General features: G+C 42.7%; 1 protein-coding gene across 1 annotated transcript in view; it reads left to right on the top strand.

Annotated features, from left to right (window-relative positions):
• The window catches only part of CACHD1 (cache domain containing 1), a 236,083-nt gene extending 210,576 nt beyond the window's left edge, over positions 1-25,507 (top strand). The window contains exons 17-27 of the mRNA XM_068964526.1: positions 5,818-5,940; positions 7,088-7,187; positions 7,275-7,391; positions 9,647-9,807; positions 10,125-10,211; positions 11,022-11,138; positions 12,512-12,663; positions 13,931-14,092; positions 15,458-15,535; positions 16,145-16,246; positions 23,799-25,507. Coding sequence (XP_068820627.1) covers positions 5,818-5,940; positions 7,088-7,187; positions 7,275-7,391; positions 9,647-9,807; positions 10,125-10,211; positions 11,022-11,138; positions 12,512-12,663; positions 13,931-14,092; positions 15,458-15,535; positions 16,145-16,246; positions 23,799-24,037 — 1,438 coding nt within the window. The 3' untranslated portion in view covers positions 24,038-25,507. The remainder of the gene's footprint in view (positions 1-5,817; positions 5,941-7,087; positions 7,188-7,274; positions 7,392-9,646; positions 9,808-10,124; positions 10,212-11,021; positions 11,139-12,511; positions 12,664-13,930; positions 14,093-15,457; positions 15,536-16,144; positions 16,247-23,798) is intronic.
• The last annotated feature ends 579 nt before the right edge of the window (positions 25,508-26,086 follow it).

The following is a 26,086-nucleotide window of genomic DNA, read 5'->3' as shown; positions in this document are numbered from 1 at the left end:
ATCTGCAGTGATTTGGGAGCCCAAAAAAATCAAGTCTGACACTGTTTCCACTGTTTCCCCATCTATTTCCCATGAAATGATGGGACCAGATGCCATGATCTCCATTTTCTGAATGTTGAGCTTTAAGCCAACTTTTTCACTCTTCTCTTTCACTTTAATCAAGAGGCTTTTTAGGTCCTCTTCACTTTCTGCCATAAGGGTGGTGTCATCTGCATATCTGAGGTTATTGATATTTCTCCCGGCAGTCTTGATTCCAGCTTGTGGTTCTTCCAGCCCAGCGTTTCTCATGATGTACTCTGCATATAAGTTAAGGGCTCAATAAATATTAAATGTTTTTATTAGTATTGTATTCCATGATTCTCTGAGCCTCGTGTGTAAAACAGAGGTAGCAATGCCCAGGTTGAACTGAAAAAATGAAAATTATAAATAATGTATGTAAAATGCTTGCCAATGTCAAATCCTCAATAAACAGTAGTTACTTTTATTATCACGCTATTCATGCTTTTTAAGTTTCTGGCATTTTAATGGGTCAGAAGAGAGAATTTATGCTAATGTTCAACTTGTCTGTGAAGCACTCCAATTCTCCCTTGGTTTTCAAAAGCCGTTGAGCTGCTCTCTTGAGAACAGGTTTTCCAGCACTCACTTATCAATTACACAGCTATAGCAACTGTGCTATGATTCTTTCGTCAGCATTATTAGTGGCCTGAGAATCTAGGTGTTCATTCTTTGGAGGATGATAGTGTGGTAGAGATGACGAAGTACAGTCAATGATTAAGGAACTGGTCAGGCAAGTCTTTGGCAGTGAAAATCTTACCAAAGCGCTGCAAACAGCATGCAATGTTGTGCTGAGAAATGTAGGCTTGGTTTCATTTTCCTGTGGTATTCTTTATGAGTTGCTATGGTAACCATGGACATTTTTCACATGCAGGTGAAAATATGAATGCTAGACTTCCATGGGCAATATATATGCTTTTACTTCAGCATGTTTATCATATATGGGAGCAGATGACAGTCATACAAGGGAATTTTAGAAACAAAATCAACTTGTCCCCAAAAACCTGAATTGTATTTTTTACTAAGGCAGCTATAGTACTATAGTACTATAGAAAGAACCAGATTTCATACTGGTTTCTAAGCCATGAGTAAAAAGTGATTGATAACCATTCTAAACCTAATTTTTTCATTAATAAAATAGAAATTATAATTCCTTTCTAATGTCTGCAAAGGAAATTAAATCAATGATTTAAAATTGCTTGGAAACTTTTGAATGCCATGCAGATCTAAGGAGGCAGAAAACCTATTGGTTAGGAATATACAGCCTTTCCGGGTGGCCCTAGTGGTAAAGAATGCACCTGCAGGAGACATAATAGACGCCAGTTCGATCCCTGGGTCAGGAAGATCCTCTAGAAGAGGGCGTGGCCATCCACTCCAATATGCTTGCCTGGAGAATCCCCACGGACAGAGAAGCCTGGTGGGCTACAGAACACAGGGTCTCAAGGAGTTGGTCGTGACTGAAGCGATTTAGCATACGGCACACATTCTTTGAAGTTCAAGGCACTGAGTTTGAATTCAGGCTTCCACTAGTTATTCACAATGTGACCTCAACCAAACACTGAATCTCCCCAAGCTTTGGTTTTCTGGAAGTACTGCCTCATAAGCTTTCTGTGAGCAATCACTGCAGTGGTGTATTCAGATGCCTACCAGAATGCCTATCAATTGTGAAGATTCAGTAAATGGAAGCCATTATCGTCATCATAATGAAAACTCTTATGCAGACTCATCTCTCTTTCCTGAACAAGCCAGGGGGGGTTAGACTCCTTTTGACTAGTACTTCAGCAAAATATTATTTTCTACAGTGTACAAATCCTGTAAGGTAACTGAGTTTTGAACTGTTCCCATAGTAGAATTTAAGTTCCTTTAGTAATAATAGGGGCTCTTTCTGAGGCAGTAGCTTCTCAAAGACAATCCCACAACATGGTCTTCCCCCATCCTATGCCCAAAATAGCTCTGATAGGAATGTTCTGATAGAAATTTATTTATAGCTGTGATGGGTTTTCGTTGCTTTGCAGGGTTTTTTCTCTAGCTGTGGTGAGCAGAAACTACTATTTATTGCAGTGCACAGGCTTCTCATTGCTGTGGCTCCTCTTGTTCCAGACCATGGGCTCTAGGGTGCACAGGCTTCAGTAGTTCCGGCTCTCGGGCTCCAGAGCACAGGTTTCCATGGCGATCTTCCCAGACCAGGGATCCAACCTGTATCTCCTGCACTGTCAAGCAGATTCTTTACCACTGAGCCACCAGGAAAACCTCAGAAATTTCTTCTTTTTTTTTTTAATATTTATTTATTTGTCTGCACTAGGTCTTTGTTGCAGCATGTGAACTCTTAGCTGTGACATATGGGATCTAGTTCCCATGAGCAGGGATCAAACCCGGGCCCCCTTCATTGGGAGCACAGAGCCTCAGCCATTGGACCATCAGGGAAGTTCCTGATGGAAATATCATTGCAGGTCTTGGTCCCTTTTTCCAGTTTTGTTTTGTTTGTTTCAACAGGAGTGAGGGGTCCGTGGTGAGGGTTGGGTTAATATGTTGGGATTAATGTTGACAGTAACCAGTTGTCTCTATGGCAAAGCTAATTTCACTTTAAAGTTTTGATTTTCCAGAAGAGGATTTTACTTTGGGAAGTTTCTTCTGAGCTTCAGCATCACTTTTCTTTTGGTATTTTTCTTAATGAAGAAAAGCAAAAATAAACAAATGGGATCTAATTAAAATTAAAAGCTTCTGCACAACAAAGGAAAATAGAAGCAAGGTGAAAAGACACCCTTCAGAATGGGAGAAAATAATAGCAAATGAAGCAACTGACAAACAACTAATCTCAAAAATATACAAGCAACTTATGCAGCTCAATTCCAGAAAAATAAACAACCCAATCAAAAAATGGGCCAAAGAACTAAATAGACATTTCTCCAAAGAAGACATATGGATGGCTAACAAACACATGAAAAGATGCTCAACATCACTCATTATCAGAGAAATGCAAATCAAAACCACAATGAGGTACCACTTCACACCAGTCAGAATGGCTGCGATCCAAAAATCTGCAAGCAATAAATGCTGGAGAGGGTGTGGAGAAAAGGGAACCCTCCTACACTGTTGGTGGGAATGCAAACTAGTACAGCCACTATGGAGAACAGTGTGGAGATTCCTTAAAAAATTGCAAATAGAACTGCCTTATGACCCAGCAATCCCACTGCTGGGCATACACACTGAGGAAACCAGAATTGAAAGAGACACGTGTACCCCTATGTTCATCGCAGCACTGTTTATAATAGCCAGGACATGGAAACAACCTAGATGTCCATCAGCAGAAGAATGGATAAGAAAGCTGTGGTACATATACACAATGGAGTATTACTCAGCCGTTAAAAAGAATTCATTTGAATCAGTTCTGATGAGGTGGATGAAACTGGAGCCGATTATACAGAGTGAAGTAAGCCAGAAAGAAAAACACCAATACAGTATACTAACACATATATATGGAATTTAGAAAGATGGCAATGACGACCCTGTATGCAAGACAGCAAAAAAGACACAGATGTGTATAACGGACTGTTGGACTCAGAGGGAGAGGGAGAGGGTGGGATGATTTGGGAGAATGGCATTCTATCATGTATACTATCATGTAAGAATTGAATCGCCAGTCTATGTCTGACGCAGGATACAGCATGCTTGGGGCTGGTGCATGGGGATGACCCAGAGAGATGTTATGGGGAGGGAGGTGGGAGGGGGGTTCATGTTTGGGAATGCATGTAAAAATTAAAGATTTTAAAATTAAAAAAAAGAAAGAAAGAAATTAGGCAGGTAAATAATGGTAATGGTGGGCACTTGAAACATTGCATGTGGAATAAACTTCAAATTTTTAACTGGTATAGGAATATTGGAGTTAATTGGTTAAGTTAACCCAAGATCCTTCAGCTACCCATGAACACAAACTAAGAAGAACCTCAGTTCCAATGAGATGCTTATGCTTCTGATATATTTAGCAATTTCTCTGAAAGAATTAAATGTTTACTCTCTGTGTAGGCCTGAGCTTAAAGCCATGTTTAGTTTTCTTTAAAGTAACTTCTCCTTATTAGGTATTTTCAGTATATTAAGCAGCTTGCTAAGCGCTATAAACACACTCTCCCATTTAATCCCAGTAACTGCCCTTTGACGTAGATACCATCATTAACCCTGTTTTCAGATATGAAAGCTGAGCTTTAGAAAGGTTAAGTAGCATTCCAGGAGCCAAATAGATAGAAACCAACAAGGCCAGGATTCGAGAGCTAAAAGGCTAGCAAGCATATGTTGTCCTCCCCAACTTCTTCTGTGTCTGCTCCTATTTTTATGCGAAATACTTTTGAGTGGAGACAGTACTGGCCTATGAATCAAGAAAGTCTTGTTCTAGAATACAAGCTGCTTTTGAGTAGAACCAACTTTATAGTGTTACAGGAAGAAAGTGAAACATTGGTTTTACTAAATTTTGTATGACCTAAACTAGTCAACCTTTGAGATCTCTATTAAATGAGATGTATAGATTAAGTATAGATTTAGTTATTAAGTATAGATTTTTTTCATTATCTATAAAATGAAGGAAATAATGACGTCACTCAAGCTTCTTGTCTAAAGGTTCCTTTCAAAGACTGTTGGTTGCCAAGTGGGAGGCATTTGGGGAGGGAAGGGAGTGGGAAGTTGGGGTTAGCAGATGCAAGCTTTTATATATAGAATGAATAAATAACAATGTCCTACTATAATACAGAGAACTATTAAGCCATAATGGAACAGAATATTTTTAAATGTATAACAATCACTTTGCTAAACAGTTGAAATTAATACATTATAAATCAACTATATCTCAGTTTTTTTAAAATTGAAGGGAAAAAAGGTTTCTTGTTGGAAGAAACCCTGAGAGCCACGTATTAAACCTCCCACCTGATATCTATCTCCCCCACCCCCTTATTCTTGACAAAGAATAATCCCACCATTGTCTGAACATCTATAGTTCAGTTCAGTCACTCAATCGTGTCTGACTCTTTGCAACCCCATGAAATGTAGCACACCAGACTTCCCTCCCTGTCCCATCACCAACTCCCAGAGCTTGCTCAAACTCATATCCAATGAGTCGTTGATGCCATCCAAGCATCTCATCCTGTCATCCCCTTCTCCTCCTGCCCTCAATCTCCCAGCATCAGTGTCTTTTCCAATAAATCAGTTCCTCACATCATGTGGCCAAAGTATTGGAGTTTCAGCTTCAGCATCAGTCCTTCCAATGTATATTTGAGACTGATTTCCTTTGGGATTGACTGGTTGGATCTCCTTGCAGTCCAAGGGACTCTCAAAAGTCTTCTCGGACACCGTAGCTCAATAGCATCAATTCTTCAGCACTCAGCTTTCTTTATAGTCCAACTCTCACATCCATACATGACTACTGGAAAAACCATAAGTTTGACTAGATGGACCTTTGTCAGCAAAGTAATGTCTTTTCTTTTTAATATGCTGTCTAGGTTGGTCATAGCTTTTCTTCCAATAGTTATGACTAGCCATATTCTATAACTGACCTGTGTTTTGGGCTAATCTTATTCAGGAATTCTTACCTTTAATCTTAAATTTTTATCTCCATGTTATACTAAGTTAGTCATTTAGTTGATTGTTTCTCTAAGGGTGGAAAGTGTGGAGAACAGTGGGCATGTGTTTCTGAAACCTTTCAATGTCCTGTGATTGAATATAGTCTTTGCCTTTAAATAAGACACGCCTCTTATTCTTATTGATCTTTTATACCTGAAGTACACAGCTGTCTTCCGGGCACACTGTGGCTGTGATGGGCATTGATTTCACGCTTAGATACTTCTACAAGGTTCTGATGGACTTGTTACCAGTTTGTAACCAAGATGGAGGCAATAAAATAAGGTAAGCCCTTCAGGGACTGTATATCCTAACTAGCTGCATACTGCAAAGACAGGGATGTCTAGTGAAATGCCAGCCACCTTGTCATAGCACTAGAAACTGAGTCCAATGCCTAGGTGTCCTATTAAGGAAGTTTTTGTTCTTTTAATTTCTAAAATGCATGTTGCTTATGACTTAAATAGATTTGACTTCTAACAAGGGGAGTAACTGTGGCACAAAATTCTCCAAAACCCCTTCTTTCTCTAATAGTCAGTAATTACAGGTTTCCCATATCTTGGGTGCTAGAAAGACCAGAGGGTACTTTTGGGTAGTACTTTTGATGTGAGCTTAGTTATTAAACCAAAGCCTTTGTGAGATTTTCAGACACTTAGACTTTGTACATTTCGTTCCTTTGTACATTTCCCCAGAAAGAGGCTCATGGAACCGAAAGTCTTTGCTGCCTGAATTTCAAAAGAGCATGTCTGATCAAAGCAAGGGCATTCCCTTGATTTAATACAGGCCGCTTTTTAAAATAGCTTTCTTATTTCCAACTCATGGCCCGTGCTTCATGTCCCCGCTAAATTTCACATTGGCCCTTAATGGGGAAATGCAGGATTCACACCAAATTGTTATGATGAATGGAGAGTAAAGCAAAGCAGAATATAGTCTTGATGAAATCAGTTCTAGCTTCACTTATTTAGTGTTTCGATCAAATATATTTTTGTATGTCCTCTGCCTGTTATATTTTATATATGTTTATCATGGAAAGAAGGAATTGTATGGTTTACTTAAAATTTGTGCCTGTAAATACTCAAGCGCTTCTTTCACAGTCTTCCCTCCGCAGGAAAAACAGAAAGTCTCACTTTACATGATCTTGCAAAAGATCTTTGAGCCCATCTTACATAGTCTGGGTGGTCACATTCTTGTGAAGTATATAGGTGAACTCAGAGTCAGGTATAACTCTCTGACCTTAAACCTTATGCCAAGTGATCCAGCACCTCGAGAATAATGTGTCTGTCACCTGACTTCCAGCCTTCCTTCGTTTTGTCCATGTACGTTTATTGAGGACCTGAGACAAATGCCGTTTGTGTTAGGACTAGCAAGATAAATGCTCACCAAAAGCACAGAGCAATGGCTTGTATGAATGAGGGATGTCCTTGTCTTGGTGTAGGTGCTTCATCATGGAGGACAGGGGCTATCTGGTCGCACATCCAACTCTCATCGACCCCAAAGGACACGCGCCCGTGGAGCAGCAGCACATCACCCACAAGGTACCTGCCGCGGAGCTGGAGCCCAGCTCTCAAGTGGCCTGCGACTCACTAATGGCATGGCACCTGTCTTCTGTTTGGCCTTGGTAGGAGCCCCTGGTAGCGAATGACATCCTGAACCACCCCAACTTTGTCAAGAAGAACCTATGCAACAGCTTCAGTGACCGAACGGTCCAGAGGTTTTACAAATTCAACACGAGCCTTGTGGTAAGGACTCCTCCACACTGTCCTCTCCCATCTGGCTATGGAGTTGCGATGGAGTCATGGCTTAGGTCTGAATGTTTACTCCCAGCTGTTTTCATTGCCTGGGAACTAGAGTGATAGGCTGTGACAGTCCAGTTCCCCAGCTTGATGGTTGTGGGATATAAAGCCCAGGGTGGATAAGTGAATGTTTTAAGGTCTCACACTAGGTATTTTGCCTTGGTTTTGTTTGTTTAAAGACTCATCCAATCTAAGCCCTTTGAAATGTCTGCCGAAGTCTCTTCCCACACTCTTGTATAAATACGTGTGGGATGAAACAGGGCGGATGACTAGAAACTAACCTAATTTGGCTTTAGGAATTTAGGGAGACTGAGTAATCTCCCGAAGACAGGAAGAGAGGGCCACATGGCGCCACACTCATGTACAGCATCCAAAAATAATTGTTTTTAGCTTAGGATACTCCCTTATGATTTGAGATGCTACAGACTTACCTGGGTATGGTTAGAGTCCTTAAGGATATACGTATTAATTTGTAAAGAATCCTAGCTGAGAGAGAATGGGTTATGACAAAACCAACATTCAAAAAGTTGTTCACAAGAAGTAAATGTATTCACAAATCGTTACATGTATCATTAAAAAAAAAGTACCTGTAAAGGGACTTCCCTGGTGGTGCAGTGGTTAAGACTCTACCTTCTAAGGCAAAGGTTGCAGGTTCTATCCCTGGTCAGGGAACTAAGCTCCTACATGCTACAGGGTACAGCCAAAACTTTAAAAAAATTAATAATAATCATAAAGATGTATTGGGTTAAATGAAAATCCTGAACACAAGCTTGGAAAAAGTGATTGCAAAAACAACTGTCTGGGGAAACAGAGTTTTTAAAATGAATATACTAGTAGGTTAGTGTTTTCAGAGCAAGGAAAATCATTATTACTCTGTTCCGCCCCCAAACTTTGAGGAGCACTTTCTATAAAGGAGACATTGACAAACGTGAGTGTAATCAGAGGGAGGCTGTCAGGTAAGGCTCTCATGGAAAGTCTGCCTTAGTCAGCGTATTGCTATCATTTGTATGATGACTTTCTGAGACTTCAGGAGACAAGCCAGGATATTCCAGTAGAAATTTTTTTAAATGCAAATTCTAGTGGAATATGAATTAGAGTAAATTCTTACCAGCCCAAGTTATTCCAAAATGGAATTGGAGCATTCCTGGTTATTGGAGCTAAAAGGCTGATAAGCCTATGTTATTGCTTATCTTGTAAAGGTGGGTATGTTCCAGTCAGTGGAGAATTCATCCAGACCTCTTGAAAACCCTTTCAGTGCCATGATTCTCAGAGTTAGGCTTATCCTCACTATGCACACCTAAGGGATGACTGGCCTGGAAACAACGAGATTAAATAATTGGCCCACTACATATGACCCATGCAGAAAAAATAACCATATTCAACTTTGCGATGCTGCTTTAGAATCTTTGGCTTTCAGATAATTGTAGATATTTCATGAAGCCAGCTATCACATTCTTTGTGTATGATAGAATGAAGACAAGGATGCTTACTTTAGTTGGATTGTTTAAATATTCTGGAAGCAGAAAACTGGCCTCTTAAAGAGTCTTTGGTTTTTAAATAATTGTATTATTCTAGAATGAGAGGTTTGTTATCCAAGGGACGGTGAGGGGGGTAAAGGGGGTGCATGTTTTTGGCTGGTTAGGTTTGCCTTTGAATAAATTTTAGGCTATTCTGTACCTGAAAGTTGTCTTTATTGCTTCCTGCAGTTATTTTCATTTTATATCATTGTGTTTTAAAAAAAGAAAAATTACAGAAAGAGCTATAAAAACCTATCATGTAACCATGTGCTGTGCTGTGCTTAGTCACTCAGTCATGTCCATCTCTTTGTGACCCCATGGATTGTAGCCCACCAGGCCTCTCTGTCCATGGGGATTCTCCAGGCAACAGTACTGGAGTGGGTTGCCATGCCCTCCTCCAGGGGATCTTCCCAACCCAGAAATCGAACCCTGGTCTCCCACATTGCAGACGTCTTTACCGTCTGAGCCACCATGGATAAAAGAGTAATGTACACACACTGTCAAATGAGGTCTCTCTCTGACTGATGATAATTATGAAAATTTTCTGTCTTCCAAATTTCTAGCAAGGACTGTATAACTACTGTTTTAATCAGAAGTAAAGTTTTGTCGTAAGCTGTTTTCAGGATGGTAGAGCTGAGTCTTTGCGTTGTTGTCTGTCACCTCTGACACGTCTGTTGCCTACAGGGGGATTTGACAAACCTTGTGCACGGCAGTCACTGTTCTAAATACAGACTGGCGAGGATCCCAGGAACCAATGCATTTGTGGGCATTGTCAACGAAACATGCGACTCTCTTGCCTTCTGTGCTTGTAGCATGGTAGACCGGCTCTGTCTCAACTGTCACCGGTAAAAATGGGGTGGGACATACTCTGTTTACCACTTACTGAATATCTTCACTGATGCCAGCTGTACAATATACATAAAGTGCTCAGGTATGTCCTAAAGGAAAGGAAAGTCCTGGTTGCAAAAGCATTTAGAACTGTTTTTTGTAACATCTTTGTCCAAAGAACAGTGGATTGAGGTCAGTTGAATATTTAAACCTTTGGTGATAGCTTTTACTGTCCGTTTTAGCTAGCGCATGTTGTCTTTATTTCACCTCTCAGCGTGTGTGCAATATATAGTTGATCAACCCTCTGCATAGTAACTTTCCTTTTGCTTTTCAGAATGGAACAAAATGAATGTGAATGTCCTTGTGAGTGCCCTCTAGAGGTCAATGAGTGTACTGGCAACCTCACCAATGCAGAGAACAGGTAAATAAAAAATATATACACACACATATATATATTTGTGGACTCCCCAAGTGGCAGAGTGATAAAGAACATGCCCGCTAATGCAGGAGACATGGGTTCGATCCCTGGGTCAGGAAGATCCCCTGGAGTAGGAAATAGCAACCCACTCTAATATTCTTGCCTGGAAAATTTCATAGACAGAGAAGCCTGGCTGGCTAGAGTTCATGGGGTCTCAAAGAGTCAGACACAGCTGAGCAACTGAGTACACACACATATATGTGTTATATGTGCATATTTATACTGGGAGATATATATATATAAAGACTATATATGTGTGTGTGCATATTTATACTGTGTCTTATTTATAGATTTGTTTCAGGTTGGGACTATAAGAAGGTGACTCATTCTAGTGATGGAACTGTTCAATGAGCTAGTTTTCAAACTCCATAGTATTTTAAAATGAAGCCCACTTTCAGGTTTGAATAAAATTTCTAAAAAAGTTTTATGAGTATATGTACTACTTACAAAAGGTATGAGACTGTTACAAGCATTAACTAACTGCCTACCATGTCAGATCCTGTAGGCCTGGTAAGTCACTTAGTTTTCAAGTTTACCCTTTGATAAACATGTAGGAACCTTTCACACACATAATATAGCATTACTTTTCTCAGGGACAGATTTTAAGACCAGATTGGCCCCAGGTTTCATACAGGTAAATGACAAAGCCAGAGTTCAAACCCAGATCTTTCTGGCACTGTCAGGAGCCAAGGGCATGATGAGTTTGGAATGCAGATGGTATCGGCCCTAACCTTCAGACTTGCTCCTTCATAGAAACCCAAGCTGTGAGGTACACCAGGAGCCAGTGACGTACACAGCTATTGACCCTGGCCTGCAGGATGCTCTTCACCAGTGTGTCAACAGCAGATGCAGTCAGAGGACGGAGAGCGGGTAAGCAGTGCTCAGCGCTGATTCACGCCAGCATCGCAGCCGTGGGAGCGGAGCCTAGGAAAGACTAGAGAACAGCAGCCTCAGTGGGGTTTTCTGGATGATAGTCATCATCCCCGTGTTTGATGTTTTTAAAAGATGTGCCAGTTTTTCAGATCTAAAACTGCCTTTTATCTGCCTTTTATCCACCAATTTCAGCGTTACTTGCTTTCTACTTGTTACAGATATTTTGACACACATACCTATGTTAGTGGTCTTCCCTGGTGGCTCAGGTGGTAAAGAATCTGCCTACAATGCAGGAAACCCGAGTTCAATCCCTGGTCAGGAAGATCCCCTAGAGAAGGGAATGGCTACCCACTCCAGTATTGTTGCTTGGAGAATTCCATGGGCAAAGGAACCCAGCAGGGTCCATGGGGTCGCAAAGAGTCAGACACAACTGAGCAACTAACGGGCCCACACTTGCACGTGTGCACATACACATACACACCCCTATGTTAGTAGCCTCATCTGTGGGTGGAAAAGTTTTCTAGAAATAGGAGGCATAAGAGAGGAAATGGCGTGACAAAGCAAGGCCAAGGGAGCAGGAAATCTAGCAGGGTTCTAGAAACAGAACTCAGCTGTGTGTGTGATACCTTGAAACTCTTCAATTCTTCTTTCTTAGAAAACGGGTATACTTTATGGCAGTTTTGAGAACTAAAACCTGCATGATCCCTGCTCCCTCTACCTCCTCCCTAGGGTGTTTGAGACTAGACAGCTGCAGGTTGCCATTTGATTCAACAAAATTAGTGGGTGAAAGGGACAGCCAAGTTCTACTTTTGGTATGTATTTTAATAGAGGAATGATAGGGTATCAGATTAACTCGGTGTGTTACACAGTTACCCAAAGCCTATTAAGTTTGAGAAACACTGCATATATTCTCTGAGAGTGTCATAATGCACTCAACATATTAAAGGTTCTATGAAATTAGCAGTAAAGAAATGTTTAACTGATCACCCAAACTTGATTGATCAGGTTTTTTTTTTCCTTCCTTCCTTTTTTTTTTTTTTTTTTTTTTAAATAACCATAAATCTGGAGGATGTTAGGCCAAAATCTAACAAACCTTGGGGGCCGTGTGGTCTTTTAAGATGATTTTAAGTGACTCCGCACAAATCCATGATGTGTGGACTTCATGGTTTGAGTAACAGAGGGCAATTCTATTTCCGTCAGCTCCAGGCTGTCAAGGGACGTTAGACAGCTTTCCCCTGGGCAACTCAGGCTCAGCGAGTTCTAGCTCTAGTGAGTTATGGAACCCCCGAGAGCTGTCTGATGCCCAAGTCCATGTGCTCGCTCCTGCCTGATACTGCTTTCTGGAACATTCAACACTGTCTTTCTGGCAGGGACTGCTTCGGTGTGCTGGATTGTGAATGGTGCATGGTGGACAGCGATGGGAAGACCCACCTGGACAAATCCTACTGTGCACCCCAGAAAGAATGCTTTGGGGGGATCGTTGGAGCCAAAAGTCCCTATGTTGATGACATGGGAGCAATAGGTAATGTTTTGGGGGAACCCAGAATAACTTGATTCTTGAAAACATATTTTCTGGCCTCTATACTATAACACAGATCTTAAAATAATTCCCTACCCTACTTCCCTGGTTCCTTTGCCAGTAGTTTTGAGTTGCAAAACCAAGGCAAATAATTACTTTCAAAGCTGGCTAGCTCTCCTGTGCAGAGTGAGCAGCCATCTTTCCTGCCAAGTTTTGCAAGCCTGAAATGCATTCCCATAAAGCTTGTTCTGAGAAATATCAGGCCTGATTTTTGAGCGGCTGAGCTGTAGGGTTTGTATGAATGTGAATCCCAGCTGTCTGGAGCACAGGGCTGGTGATGGGCAGAGTGACCCATGGACATTGCTTTCCTGCTGCGTCCTTCCCTCACGACTTTTGAAGACAGACATCTTAGGGCTCCAAATCAGTATTTAGGGCCTTGAGGTCAACAAAGGCCCTCACTGTTCAGTGCAGCAGGCGACTTAGGTGGGGGACAGAGACATTGTCGGTAGGAGTACCGCTGGGATCAGGCCCCCCAAAACCCCCAAATACTACCTGAGATTTTCTCCATGTCTTTCTGCAGTCAGCACAAGCATCTCAAATGTGGTCTGCAGGCGAATAGATATTTAAACCTTCAGTGAATGCCTCTTTTGACATCTCTCTGCATGAGCCTTTGTGAGGAAGAAAAGCTTTTCCTTTGTGGGGAAGGGTTCTGAGCCCACGTATGACTATCGGACTAGGCTGGGACATGACAGAAGTGACCTTGCTCCTAGAAGTCACTTTATATCCCCACCTGCAGTTTCCTGCCTGAAAAGTGCAAATAGTATTTTAAAGGGAGCCCATAAACTTTGAAATGGGATCCTTTTTGGAGGTAACATAACAGACCCACTGAAATAAATGACACCAGGTCCAGTAAATATCTGCTAAGAGGCGCATGTCACCCTCCCTCACCTCTGTACTAAGAGGAGCCCACACCCCAGAGCTGGGCCCTTAGACTGCATGTCTAAGTGATTCTCTTACTTTACCAGTCCTTGCCAACTGTATTGCTCCGCCAAGCAACCAGCACTTAATTTGAGAACCAGAAATTCAAGGAAGCCCTATTCTTCCATCCTGGTGTGTCTTCTTCATGAAATTCAAGCCTTAAAGCATCTGGTCTTACATATCTTCACTCAACCCCTTCCCACTAGATTCTTTCCATCTCACCCCCATCCCCATCTGCTACTACACTTGGGAAATCTTTACAAGGGCTGTCTGTCTGTTTATTTTAATGAAGGTGATGAAGTGGTCACATTGAACATGATCAAAAGTGCCCCCGTGGGCCCGGTGGCTGGAGGCATTATGGGCTGCATCATGGTCCTAGTCCTGGCTGTGTACGCATACCGCCATCAGATTCACCGCCGGAGTCATCAGCATATGTCTCCTCTTGCTGCCCAAGGTGAGCTTGAAATGAACCCCAGAGCTCCTCCAGGAAGCAGCAGGCTCCCCGGGGTTGTCCCCAGGCTAGAAGGACAGTGACTAGTTGTAAGCCTTTAAGCAACTCTAAGAATAGCACTATATTTTCTGCTTCTGTGGAATAGATTCAGAAGTCCCCGAAAGCCTGCTTCTCTCCTTTAGCTCACAGCTCATTCTTTAGGGCCTGAATCCTGCAAGCCCCATTCGATTCTCCAGAAAATCCCTAGATTCCGTCTCTCCTTACATGGCTCCTTAGCCCATCTCAGCCTGACTCTGGAAGAAGCCAGAAGAAGGAAGTTGGGAGGCTTAGTGGGAAATTTTGTTCTTCTCTAAGCTCAGATGTAGTGTCTTTGCTGTTCCAAAAGAGATGGACAGACCAAAGACAGCCCAGGCCACTACTAGCAAGAACATGAGTCTGCTCTATTGTAGCCATTATTATATGTGTGAATGAGCACACATTCAAAGTGATGATCACAGTTCTTAGAATAAGAACTGTCCAACCTGGATAAGAACTTGACAAGATGAGTAATTAGTAATTATGGCTTCCATATCAAGGGTTAAATGTGGTATCTGTGCTCATTTGCAAGGGGCAAAAAGCTTGCAAATGACTATCTGTATCCTCGTAAAAGTATTTCAGGGTGTGTTGCCCTGAGTTTTGGAGATAAGGCTCACTTGTCATTTTTCCTGGACTTGGTCAGGAGCCTGGTAGCAGTCGCGATTAGCTGACGTTGGGATAGTTCTCTGTGGTCACAATCCTGTTGGGGGACCATGGGATCATGTTGTCTGATTTAATAACTGAGCTGACCACAAAGCTCTTTCCTCTTGGTAAGATTTGATTCGACTGAGGATGACAGCCATCCAGTGTTACCTTCGGCTTGGCTTCTAGATTCTGTGGCGCCATTTTATCAGCACAGCCAGCCATGGTTTTAGGCCCCTTCCCTCAGTTTCAGGTACTTGTTCAGTCACTAAGACATATATGACTCTTTGCGAGCCCATGGACTGCAGCACACGAGGCTTCCCTGTCCTTCACTCTCTCCCAGAGTTTGCTCAAACTCGCTTCCATTGAGCTGGTGCAGGAGAGGATGAAAGACTTGTTAGCCTCAATCAACTTCTTTTCTCCTCTGTCTCCAGAAATCAATCTCAGGTGCCCCTCTGGATTATTCACCTCTTGTTCTCCCTCTTTGGATTCCCACTCCCTCCTCCTTTAAAAAAAAAAATGAGATAAGGCCTCAGTTCACTCTTGATGGAATGCTGTCACCCAGCCATCAGATGAGCCCTCTGCGGGTATTAATGTGGGTGATGTTGTTTAATTAAATAGTCCTGTGTCTCTCTTTCTAACGATGGGTAGAGATGTCGGTGCGCATGTCCAATCTGGAGAACGACAGAGATGAAAGGGACGACGATGGCCCCGAGGACAGAGGCATCAGTGAGTGGCCGCGCCGTCTCAGTCCCAGACGCGCCAGCGGGAGGCTCTCTTGTGTTAAAATTTCAGATGCTTTGACACGACAGGATTCTTTTTATCCCCCATTTTTGTTAGGAGGAAGCAAAAGTCTTTGCTTTGTTTTAGGAAATCTCCAAAGAATTCAGAGTGTTCTTTGTGGCATTAAGGACATTTGACCTGAAACCCCTTACTCTTCCCTTTCTCTCTCCTCCTCATTACTTTCCAGTATAGCATTTTAGAAAGGGAGTCATCAGGTATGCATGTTTTAAATCCCTTAACTAATGTATACAACCCAGGAGAACAAAAAGAACACTTCTTTATCAAAAGAGAGCTCCATTTGTGGCGAGATGCTTTGGCCTGCAACCATATGGAAAGTATATCGTCTTGATGCATGTTGAAGATATGTAATTAGGGACCTCCTCCTGCCCCAGTCCTAAAAGCAACTTCCCTAATCCTCAGAATTTTTAAAAAATTACTCATTCTAGTTCTCTAACAAATAACCCCTTTCATGTGAAAGAGCCTGCTTAGAGCAGATGTGCTTAATACAGCGAAGATACTGGCCTAAGTGTGACTAACTATCCTTGCCTTCCACAGTAAGCAATACTCGATTTATAGCCGCAGTCATCGAGCGTCATGCACACAGTCCAGAAAGGAGGCGTCGCTACTGGGGTCGCTCAGGAACAGAAAGTGATCATGGTAAGATCTGGCATCCTGCCCTTGAGGCCCTGAGGACCCTGATGTACTCATGGGCTAGTGCTCACACCCACCCTTTCCTCTGTCCTACTCTGTGCTCAAGTAAATTATTTTGACATAGTTTTCCAAAAAGACACATTCTAACATGTCACCTTTGCAAGAGCCCTCAAGAGATTTTGGCTTATGGCTCAGCATTCCTAGATACGTCATCATCCGTCGGATAACCTCTGGGCACACAGATAACCCCCTGGGTTTTCTCCATGAATAAGGGTTCAGATTATTTCAGTGGTACCTGCTTACCACCTGACTTGGTTCTCAGTGAGTCAGCATCTTCTTAGATCCGACTGCCCTGTGAGGCTTGTTGGCACACAGCAGGATTGTTAAGGGCTCTCTCGGCCACATACTTTCGGGACCTGGCGAGAGTCCGCACTGTCATCTGGCTTCCCCCAGCCCTGGGAAGGCTTTACCAGAGACAACACTTACCCTGGGCCTTGAAGGATGATTAAAGAAAAGTGAGAGGTGAAGGCTATTGGAGGCAAAGGGGCTAGTGTGTACAAAGTCACGGAGGTGCCTATAGTGCCTGTTGGATGCTCCAGAAGGATAGGCGCTGGGTTGTGAAAGAGACCCTGAGTGCTAGGTCCATGGCGGTACTAATGGCATGCCCCCCGTGTGCCATCTCACCTTCCCAGTGTCCCTGTGGCTTGTTGTCACGGAGAACAACAGCTGTGTCCTCCTGTCTAGGCAGTTCTGTCGCCATTCCACAAAAATGAACGTGTAGATCCTTTCCTGTAATTGTCAGGTCTTTTTGTTTCCTTACATACCTGTTCAATTTTCCAGAAATCTTTCTTTTCTTCCCAGAATCAGGTCTTTTCATAAATGCATAAATAATGCATTTGTGCTTTTTTCATTCTGCCTTCTCCACATCTACCCTGAAAACAAAGTCTTCAAGCAGTGTGCTTCCACACCTGTGCTAAAAAATGCAGAAGCGGATATTCGCTAGAGCAACCAATGCTGCCTTTTGCACGACAGCCAGGTCTTCTGAATCCCTTTGGAAAACTGGAGAAGCCAGAGCTCTGAGTTGTAAACCAGGGACTCTTAATTTGGACTCTGAATGACATTGTTCCCACTAACTAAATAGAACCTTCAGGTTTCTATGGAGAATCAAAGCAAGAACTTAAATTTCTCAGCTTCTTTGACTTTCTGCCTTTTTTCCAGAAAAACCTTTGAACCTGCATAAATTTCATTCTGCCAGGCAGTTCTGTGCTTCTCCTTTGAATAATAAAATAGGTTTGAGGCTACTAAAGTTCAACAGAAAGAATTTCTTATTCAGCAGAAATACTGAGTCCTTTCTGTCTCTCCTCTCCCCCTCTCATTCCCGCTCTGTGTCTCTATCGCCTTCTCTCCCTCCACCCTCCTTTCCTCTCCCCATCCCTCTCTTTCTCTCCACCCACCCCCCCCCAGCGCCCTTGCTGGTAGAAACCACTTAAGTGCAAAACTGGAATTCTGAATGACATTTCCAATGCCGCATTAGCCCTCCCATTGTCTTAGTAAAATGGCACATGAAGGAAGGGCTGAGATAAAAGGCACAGTGCAGTGTCAGTATCTAAAAGCCGAGGAACCTAGCTAAGGGCTTCCTTTCTTTCACTTTTCACAATAATTGGATCCCGTTATCCCCAAGGAATGAAAAATAGTTTCTCGTGCAGACAGAATACAACACCAAAAGGAGTGGAAGACACTGACATTCCGGGTAATTCCTAATACACCACAAAATCAGCAGCATTTAACCAAGTGCTGTCATATCCCTGAGCCTATATGGCGGGTCACTTTAAGTAGTGATGTCAAGCTGACGTCCCCGTGGTGCCCAGAGGATAAGCCGTAGGAGCACATTAACTCAGAAATCTGGTCCACTAATAGTGGTTCTGTGGCGTGTGACACTCATGCAGGTGTTCTGTTTGGTGAATGTATCAGGCATCTGCTGTTTGCTTGGCAGGGAGGAGCGAGGTGGGAAAGGGGTGGTCTTATTTCTGCCAGGCAGCCTGGTACAGAACAGCTTATATACGCTAGGTCAAGCAGAACTCACGTGGAATCCCACTTCTCCCTGTCTTTCCAAATGGTGAGACCTCAGGGAAGCTACTTAGACCTCAGATTCCTAATAATTAAAAGGGGATTAGAAACTACCCTCTGGTAAGGTTGTCATGAGGATGAAGTGAGATAACACACAGCCAGGCATGAGCTCAGAGCCCGACCTCCTCACCCCACACCTACTCTGTGCTCAAAGAATTGATAATCCAGCAAGAAACTACAAATACATGCATGTATTCACAAGATTGAGAAAAGGCTGAATATAACAGTTCCCTTAAAGAAGTGGAACAAAGAAGAAGATGGGAACAGAGTTCACTTTTATCTGCAAGTAAATCCTGTGAGACCCAGGGCGGGGAGGTGAGAGGACACTGGTACTCACCCTTGAACTGGTCATGCCCTGGTTCTTTGGTGCCCAGTGAGCTTATTTACACACGAGTCTTCGGGTCTGAGGCACAAAATCACACCTCAAAAGAATAAAATATATAAATATTGAACAGACAAGACTTTCCAGGTGTGGTTCAGAGTGGTGATATTCCTAGAATTAAAACTAAATGCTGTCAAGCTACACTTGGAGACTCCAGGCTGCATTTTTAACTAGAAATCTTTCATGTAGCAAACAAAGTTTTGTATTTTAAAGGAGTATTATTTTCATTTTTATCTTAAATGCTCAAAATAAGAATGGTTTTGAAAAGTTGAAGAATTTTAGTCAATATTCTAACACCACTTAGCATGATTTTCTCCAGCACTCAACTATTAACTCTTATACTCTGCTTTGCCCATTATTTCTCTTGAAAATATCACATTCTATCTAACCATCAACTGGCTTATTTTTTAAGTGAAAAACCAACAGTGTGTATTTATTTCTTGTGAATCTGTACTTTAGTTACCATTAATTAGAAACATTACTCAAATGTATATTAAGCAATATTTTTTTCTTTATAGAAGAGAAATTTTCTCCTTGTGGAGTAAATGCCAAAAGACTTGAAAGGCTAATGCTGAACCTTGAAAATCTGGTCGAAAAATACCTAGTACACAGCAAAGCTATTTTCTGCTGCTGCTGCTAAGTCGCTTCAGTCATGTCCAACTCTGTGCGACCCCATAGACAGGCAGCCCACCAGGCTCCCCCATCCCTGGGATTCTCCAGGCAAGAACACTGGAGTGGGTTGCCATTTCCTTCTCCCATGCATGAAAGTGAAAAGTGAAAGTGAAGTCGCTCACTCTAGGGGTGCAGTTATTCTCCTGCAGTTACTCTCTGTGACCACAAGGTGGTGAGTGAGTCCCCAGAGGGACCTAACATCCCTTGACATCAAGAGAGCTTTCTTTAAGAACCAGGGGATAAATATATTAGCAGAAAACCAAAGAGCAAAAGCCTAATTTGGCTCTTTTATTCCTGAGTGATGCCTGGCCTCCTTCCTAAAGTCTGTTTTCCCTTGAAAAAATCTTTGCAAGAATTTCTCTACATATACCTTTGGATAGTAAAGAAATCTTTCTTTGAAAGTTATTTGTATATATCCTCTGTGTTTTAAATAGTGCTGCCTCCTCCATGAGTCAGAGACCGCGTCTGTCTTATGCATCACTGTTCCCAGCACTGCACAGAATTGCCTGGTGCTGAGTAAACACTCAATTAATTTGCTAAGTGAGAGCATGTGTTTGGCTTCCTCCTGCTTCTCCACAACTCCCTCCCTCCAGATTTCCATTAATTATTGAGATAAGAGAAAGCCTAAGTTACAGAGGGGTTGAGCAATAGTGTCCCACTGAGCAAATAAAACAAGATTGCTCCAGAGTGAGTGGTTCCCTCTGGAAGGATCTCTGCTGGGGTTCTGATCAGAAAATGCTGATGCCCCCAAATTGCCTGGACCGTCACTGTCTGTGACCAGCCAGGTTCAGAGCTTCAGGCAGCGCCTAATGAATCCTAGAATGCCTTTATTATTAGACGAGACTGGTAAATGTTACACCAGGCAAAACCAAAGATGACTGAAAATTTATGTGATTTTTATTTTTTTAGTTAAACACCTGCTTTATGTGAGGCCTAAGCCCTTGCACTTTAAGAGTTTTCTAATAGACAAGACAGTCCTATAATTTTTGTAATATGGTAAATCTAAGCTAGGGATTGCAGAGACATCACAGAAGGGCCACCAGAACTCCTGTGGGTTGGTATGACTGGGTGGGGTGGGTGGTGGTTGGGAAGGTTTCCCAGAAAAGACCTTCAAATGGAACATGAAGCACAGGGATGAGGGAAGTAGGGGAGGGCAAGGCAGGCGCAGAGGGACCACTATGAATTTTACACCACGAATGTGGAAATCAACTATCATTACAATGGATGCCTGTAAATGAGCGAGACAGGAAGGCTTCCAGGAGGTATTTGGAGGCAAGATAAAGACAGCCTAGCACTAAAGGTTGGCCAAGAATAATCAACACAGACACTGAGATTTTGCTGAAATGTATTTTCTAGTACTTTGGTCTCTTACATGTAGAACATTTGTAACTGAGGCTTTAAAGCCTACACTGCATTCTAGACTTAGCACTACTGAAGCTGAGGAGTTCATTCTGGCTCCTGATCTTTTCATCTTGGGAGAAAGCATCTCCATTCCCCCAGCATCTGAACCTAATAACCTTGAGGATGTTAACCCTCTGGGGTGCCAGAAAGTCCATGTGGTCACCAGAGGCTGCCCTGCCCTGTGCTTGAACAGCAGATTGCTCCCCTGAAACACAGCTAATGTTTCTCTTCAGGGCCCTGCTGTCTCCTCGGGCCAGTGCTCAGCCTCCTGTACTCTGAGCCTCGGAGCCCTCCTTGCTTCCATCCAACCTCCTCATTGCCACAAGGGATCATCTTAAAGCACACGTTATGTTACTGCCATCCACCTTCCCCCCAGCTCTTTGACCACCCTTCCTGATCTGGTCTCAGCCTGCCTGTCCAGATTCATCTCTCACTCCTTCTCTCGCACACGAAGCTCTTCCCCCTTCCTCAAATCCACAGAGCCTTTCTGTCTGTTCCATCTTGGCATATGCTCATCTCCTTGCCTGTAATACTCTCCACCCCTTCTTTATCTCGGGAACCCCTCTCTCCCATGAGGGTCACTTTGAATGTCACTTCCTCCAGGATCCTAAGTCAAGTTCATCAGCATTGGTATTTCTTCGGGGTACCTCTGGTTTGGTACCTGTATTTCCCCTTCTTGACTGTGGCCTTCCGGGAGTTGGAACCTCACCTTACCCCTTTTTCTGTGGAGCCCCTAGCCTGGCATCAGGCACCAAGAGAGCACTCAGTAGTCATAGGCACACAGCAACAAACTCGCCTTCTCCTGCCCTGACTTGTTTTTCTGGCTGGGTATCTCTACATATGTTATTCACAGATGCTGAAAACCAAGATGTGCAAAAAGATAATTCGTTTCCTTCCCCAAGACTCAGGATCTTGAAGTCTCCCTCTCCCATCATCCTGACAGTAGGCTGCTGTCCCGCCACCCCCAAGTCCCCCACATAAAATTTCTGATGAACTTCTATTATTTTTCCACCCCAGAGATGTCTGTCCAATCCCATACTTTTAATTCAACATCTCTACCCTGGCTGTGGCAATAACCTCTTAACTGCCTCCCTCTCTCTCCCCTTTCTAGTCAACCTCCAAATTTCCACCATAACTCTGCTTTTAAAATGTAAAAATGACTGTGCTGTTTTTCCGGTCTGCTCAAAACCTTGTAAACTTAAGTCCCTCCTGTAGTACCTGCTAGCACTCATCATAGCCGCATGGTATAGGAATGGCCCTGGGTCCTCTTGGCCATGCCCTTCTGTTCCTGTGCTCCTATCCACTTCACCAAACTCCTACTCATCCATTACAGCCTGACTGAAATCTGAGTTCTTCGCTGAAACTTTCCCAGCCCCCCAGCCAGAGTTAGCGATTCCTTGTTCAATGGGCTTCCCTGGTGGCTCAGTGGTTAAGAATCTGCCTGCAATGCAGGAGATGCAGATTCAATCCCTGGATCTGAAAGATCCCCTGGAGGAGAGAATGGCAACCCACTCCAGTATTCTTGCCTAGAGAATCCCACGGACAGAGGAGGTTGGTGGGCTGCAGTCCGTGGGGGTTGCAAAAGAGTCAGATGTAACTGAGCACATGCTGGGTTTCAATTAAACCTCCATTAGAACACTTACCATGATCTTCAGTAGAGTAAGCCTAATTTTGTACATACCCATCTCTTACTCGGTGGTGAAATCCTTAAGGAAAATAGACATCTCTTATTCAGTTTCATAGTCCTTCCTTTCAGCCTCCTGAGGGTCTTTGATACATGAATAATTGGATTGAGCTATGCTTGTACTTGTCTTATTTCTCGAGCACTAGCAAATGAACTCCTTGTTCAGGGATCAGTTTTTATCTCCAGGTCTCCTACAGTGCCCAGCACAGTGTCTTATACAACGCAGATGCCCAGTAAATATTTGTTGGTTGGACTGAAAGAATTCTGTCGTTTGAACATTTCATTGAGGACTGAGAACTGCCTTTCTCATTTTCACACAAAACATAACATTTTCAACCACAAACTATTCCTGCTTGGCTGTATGCAAGCACGTCAATTTTGCAGCCACGGATGTGACTAGCACTACCCACGGGTGAGTGTTGATTGATGCTAACTGCAGATGCAGCGGAAATATTAACGAGCTGTCACTTCTCAAAATTCTTGAAGGGTTTTTTTTTTTTTTTTTTTGCAATATTTAAAAACATGCCAAGGTTCTTAGAATGGAATCCTTTGATCAGCAAGGGCAATTTCTTTTGAAACATGTATTACTTAGAATGCCAAGAGAAATTAATCTTTAAATACAGTGAACCAGCTTACACAAAGAATACCTGATTCTTTGCTAGTAGCTGTGGGTGTCTGTGGAGTTAGTATTTTGTTAGGGACTGAAACTCAGGCAAGTTCATTAACCTCTCTGACTGTCATTTCCCTCACCTGTAAAGTGGATTTGAAAATACATGCCTTGTTGGTGTGTAGAAATTACATGACACCAGGGGTGTTATGGTGGCAGCTGTCTTTGTTCTTACCGTGGTATCATATTCAGGCATTTTGATGCTGCCTTTTCTCTCTCTCTCTCTCTCTCTCTCTCTCTCTCTCTCTCAAATAAAAAATAATAGTCTTATCTCGGGGAAAAGTGTAGAAGGTTGTTTCCCCAAATGTCAATTGTGGGGATCTGTGGATCAGAAAAAACCGGGATGATTTTCAGTTTTGTTTTGTTGGTTTAGGGGATTTGGGGAAAGGGTTCTTGTTTATATTGTTTTAAATGATTATGTACTTATTGTGTAATTGCTTTAAGACAACAGCTAAGGAAAGATCTCTTTAAAATAAGTCACTTCAAGGTCTGCTGGCAGCCGGCGAACGTTGGCACGTACTAGTCCACAAGCAGGCGCCTCCCAGTGCCCCCAGAAATGTGCCGTGACAGCTACCCCCTGCCTCTGGAAACTCTCAGCTGCCTGTGTGTTGTGTTCGTTTTCTAGGCTACAGCACCATGAGCCCACAGGAAGACAGTGAAAACCCTCCGTGCACCAGTGACCCCTTGTCGGCCGGGGTGGACGTGGGGAACCACGACGAGGACTTGGAGCTGGACACCCCGCCCCAGACCGCCGCCCTCCTGAGCCACAAGTTCCACCAGTACCGCCTGCACCACCCGACGCTGCATCACAGCCACCACCTGCAGGCGGCCGTGACGGTACACACTGTCGACGCGGAATGCTAGCCCCCTCGCCTCCATCCGGAGGCCGGATCTGGGAGCTGCAGAATGTTCTGGAGGGAAGGAGAGCCAGCGTCAAATCCATTTGTATCCGTGCTTTGTCCGGAGTCATTGAACTCATCTTCCTGCCTGTTAACAGGTTTCCTAACAAGTGAAACAGCCGCAACAAGAAGCGAGGCCGGTTGTGAAACGGAGGGAAAAGAAGTCTGATTAATGAACCTGCCATAACACCAACGGAATGAACAGACGCAAACCTCTACACAGAGCTGGAACCTATAAATGAAACATTGGGAACCTTGGTTAAGCTGAGCCAGAGGAATGTTCCGAGGAGCCAGAAACATTCTGCTCTCCTTAACTGGAAGAAAAGAGAGGTCTGCTCCTCTGGAGACTGAGAATGTGGCAGAGGCAGAGAGAAGTGTATCTTTGAAGATTTCACCTGGTTTCTGAGCGGTACCTAGATGCCACACTTGCTGTTCGGAACTCATCCTAAGCTCTAAATGATGCATCTCAAAATTTCTAAGTAAAGGATTATTTTTCTACTATTTATTGAACTTTTAAAACATTCTCAAACTTTGGGAGAAAGAAAAGGAAACACATAAGAAATTTTCAGCAATTATCCCTAGCTGTTTTGTGTGTATTAAAGTGGTTTTTTGATTAAGAAGTTCTAGTTCTTATTTAACGGATACCATCTCACTGCCTCACTCCACCAAAAAAAAAAAAAAAAGGGAAAATGAAGAAATCTTTCTCTCTGACTTGTTTACATACATTTTCTTTAGAACATCATGTCATGGAAATACATCTTGATTTGCAAAGCCGCATTCTTTATCTGTTTGACAGAGGTGGGGAGGGGCACTCCAGGAAGCATTCAGGAAAATTGGGTTTCTTTTTAACTCATTTCCACTTCCCATACAGTTCTTTCCTTAGGTTTCTACGAAACCTAATATTACAATGCCAGCCTTTCAGCTAAAGGAGGGTTGGATTTATTCTCCTTGTTTTAAAGACTATAAATTTTTGAATGTCCCATTTTGATTCCGAGAATATCGAACACATAAAGTTTTTCAAATTCAGAATTTTCATTCTTAAACAAAGATTTCTTTTGAAATCATAGTTAAAAGCTGCTGCCCGTTACCCAGGAAGATGTCTGCCTATATCTGTGGATATCCACAACTGCTTTGTGATGTACACAGGGGTTCATCAAATCTGGCTGATATAACCTGGGGCATTGTCATTTTAAAGCAGTGTTCTAATTACAGTGATGTATTTTAGATTCACATTTTGTGATCCAGATATGTTATAAAGACATTCTTGCACCGTGTGTGGTAAATCTCCGTTTATATGTAGTTGGAAAAAAATTTACTGAATAATGTTTTAATGATAGGGTGTTACGATATAATGTAAAAAAAAAAAAATTTGGTTCTTCAGCAGTACAGAAAGTAAACTATATGTGTGCTATCAGGAAACCTCTTCATACTGTGTATAAAATTGCAGCCTAGTGAAATAAACTGTATGAATGGACAGTTTTAGTGACTATAGTGATTTCTTAATGGACCACTGCTCACGCCTAAGGGCAAGTTACATTCTCTTTAACCTAGCAGATCAGTTGCCAAACTGAAAGGAGGCCTCCTTTCAATGCCACAGTCAACTTCAGAGCCTTCCTAACCATCTTGAATATGCAAAGAAATTTAAGACGCTAATGGGTTAAAATCAAAAGCAAATAAAATGTGTGGAACTTAGCTCCCCCTTCCTGAGCATCTAAATTTGTGTCATTAATAATAAATAGATGGCTCCTCTCACATTTCTGGGGAATGAATGACTGACCTGTCTTCCCAGGATATTAAACCTCTCTGTGGAACACTGGGGTCTTTTCTCAAGTTGAGAACCTTTGTGTTATGACCCCTTGATGGAGGGGGAACTTGGTTGTTTTCAAGAAAACAATCACAAAACTGAGAGCTTAAAAAATAAGATATGGACAGCCTACTCAAAGACAATGAGAAAATGTATTGTGTGAGTCTTTTGTGATAAGACTCTCTCCCCATCATGAACTTTTGGGGAAAG

This window comes from Capricornis sumatraensis, chromosome 2, assembly GCF_032405125.1.
Source record: "Capricornis sumatraensis isolate serow.1 chromosome 2, serow.2, whole genome shotgun sequence".
NCBI lineage: Eukaryota > Metazoa > Chordata > Mammalia > Artiodactyla > Bovidae > Capricornis > Capricornis sumatraensis.
Note: the sequence above shows the minus strand (reverse complement) of the source record. Positions and strands in the feature narration are given on the sequence as shown.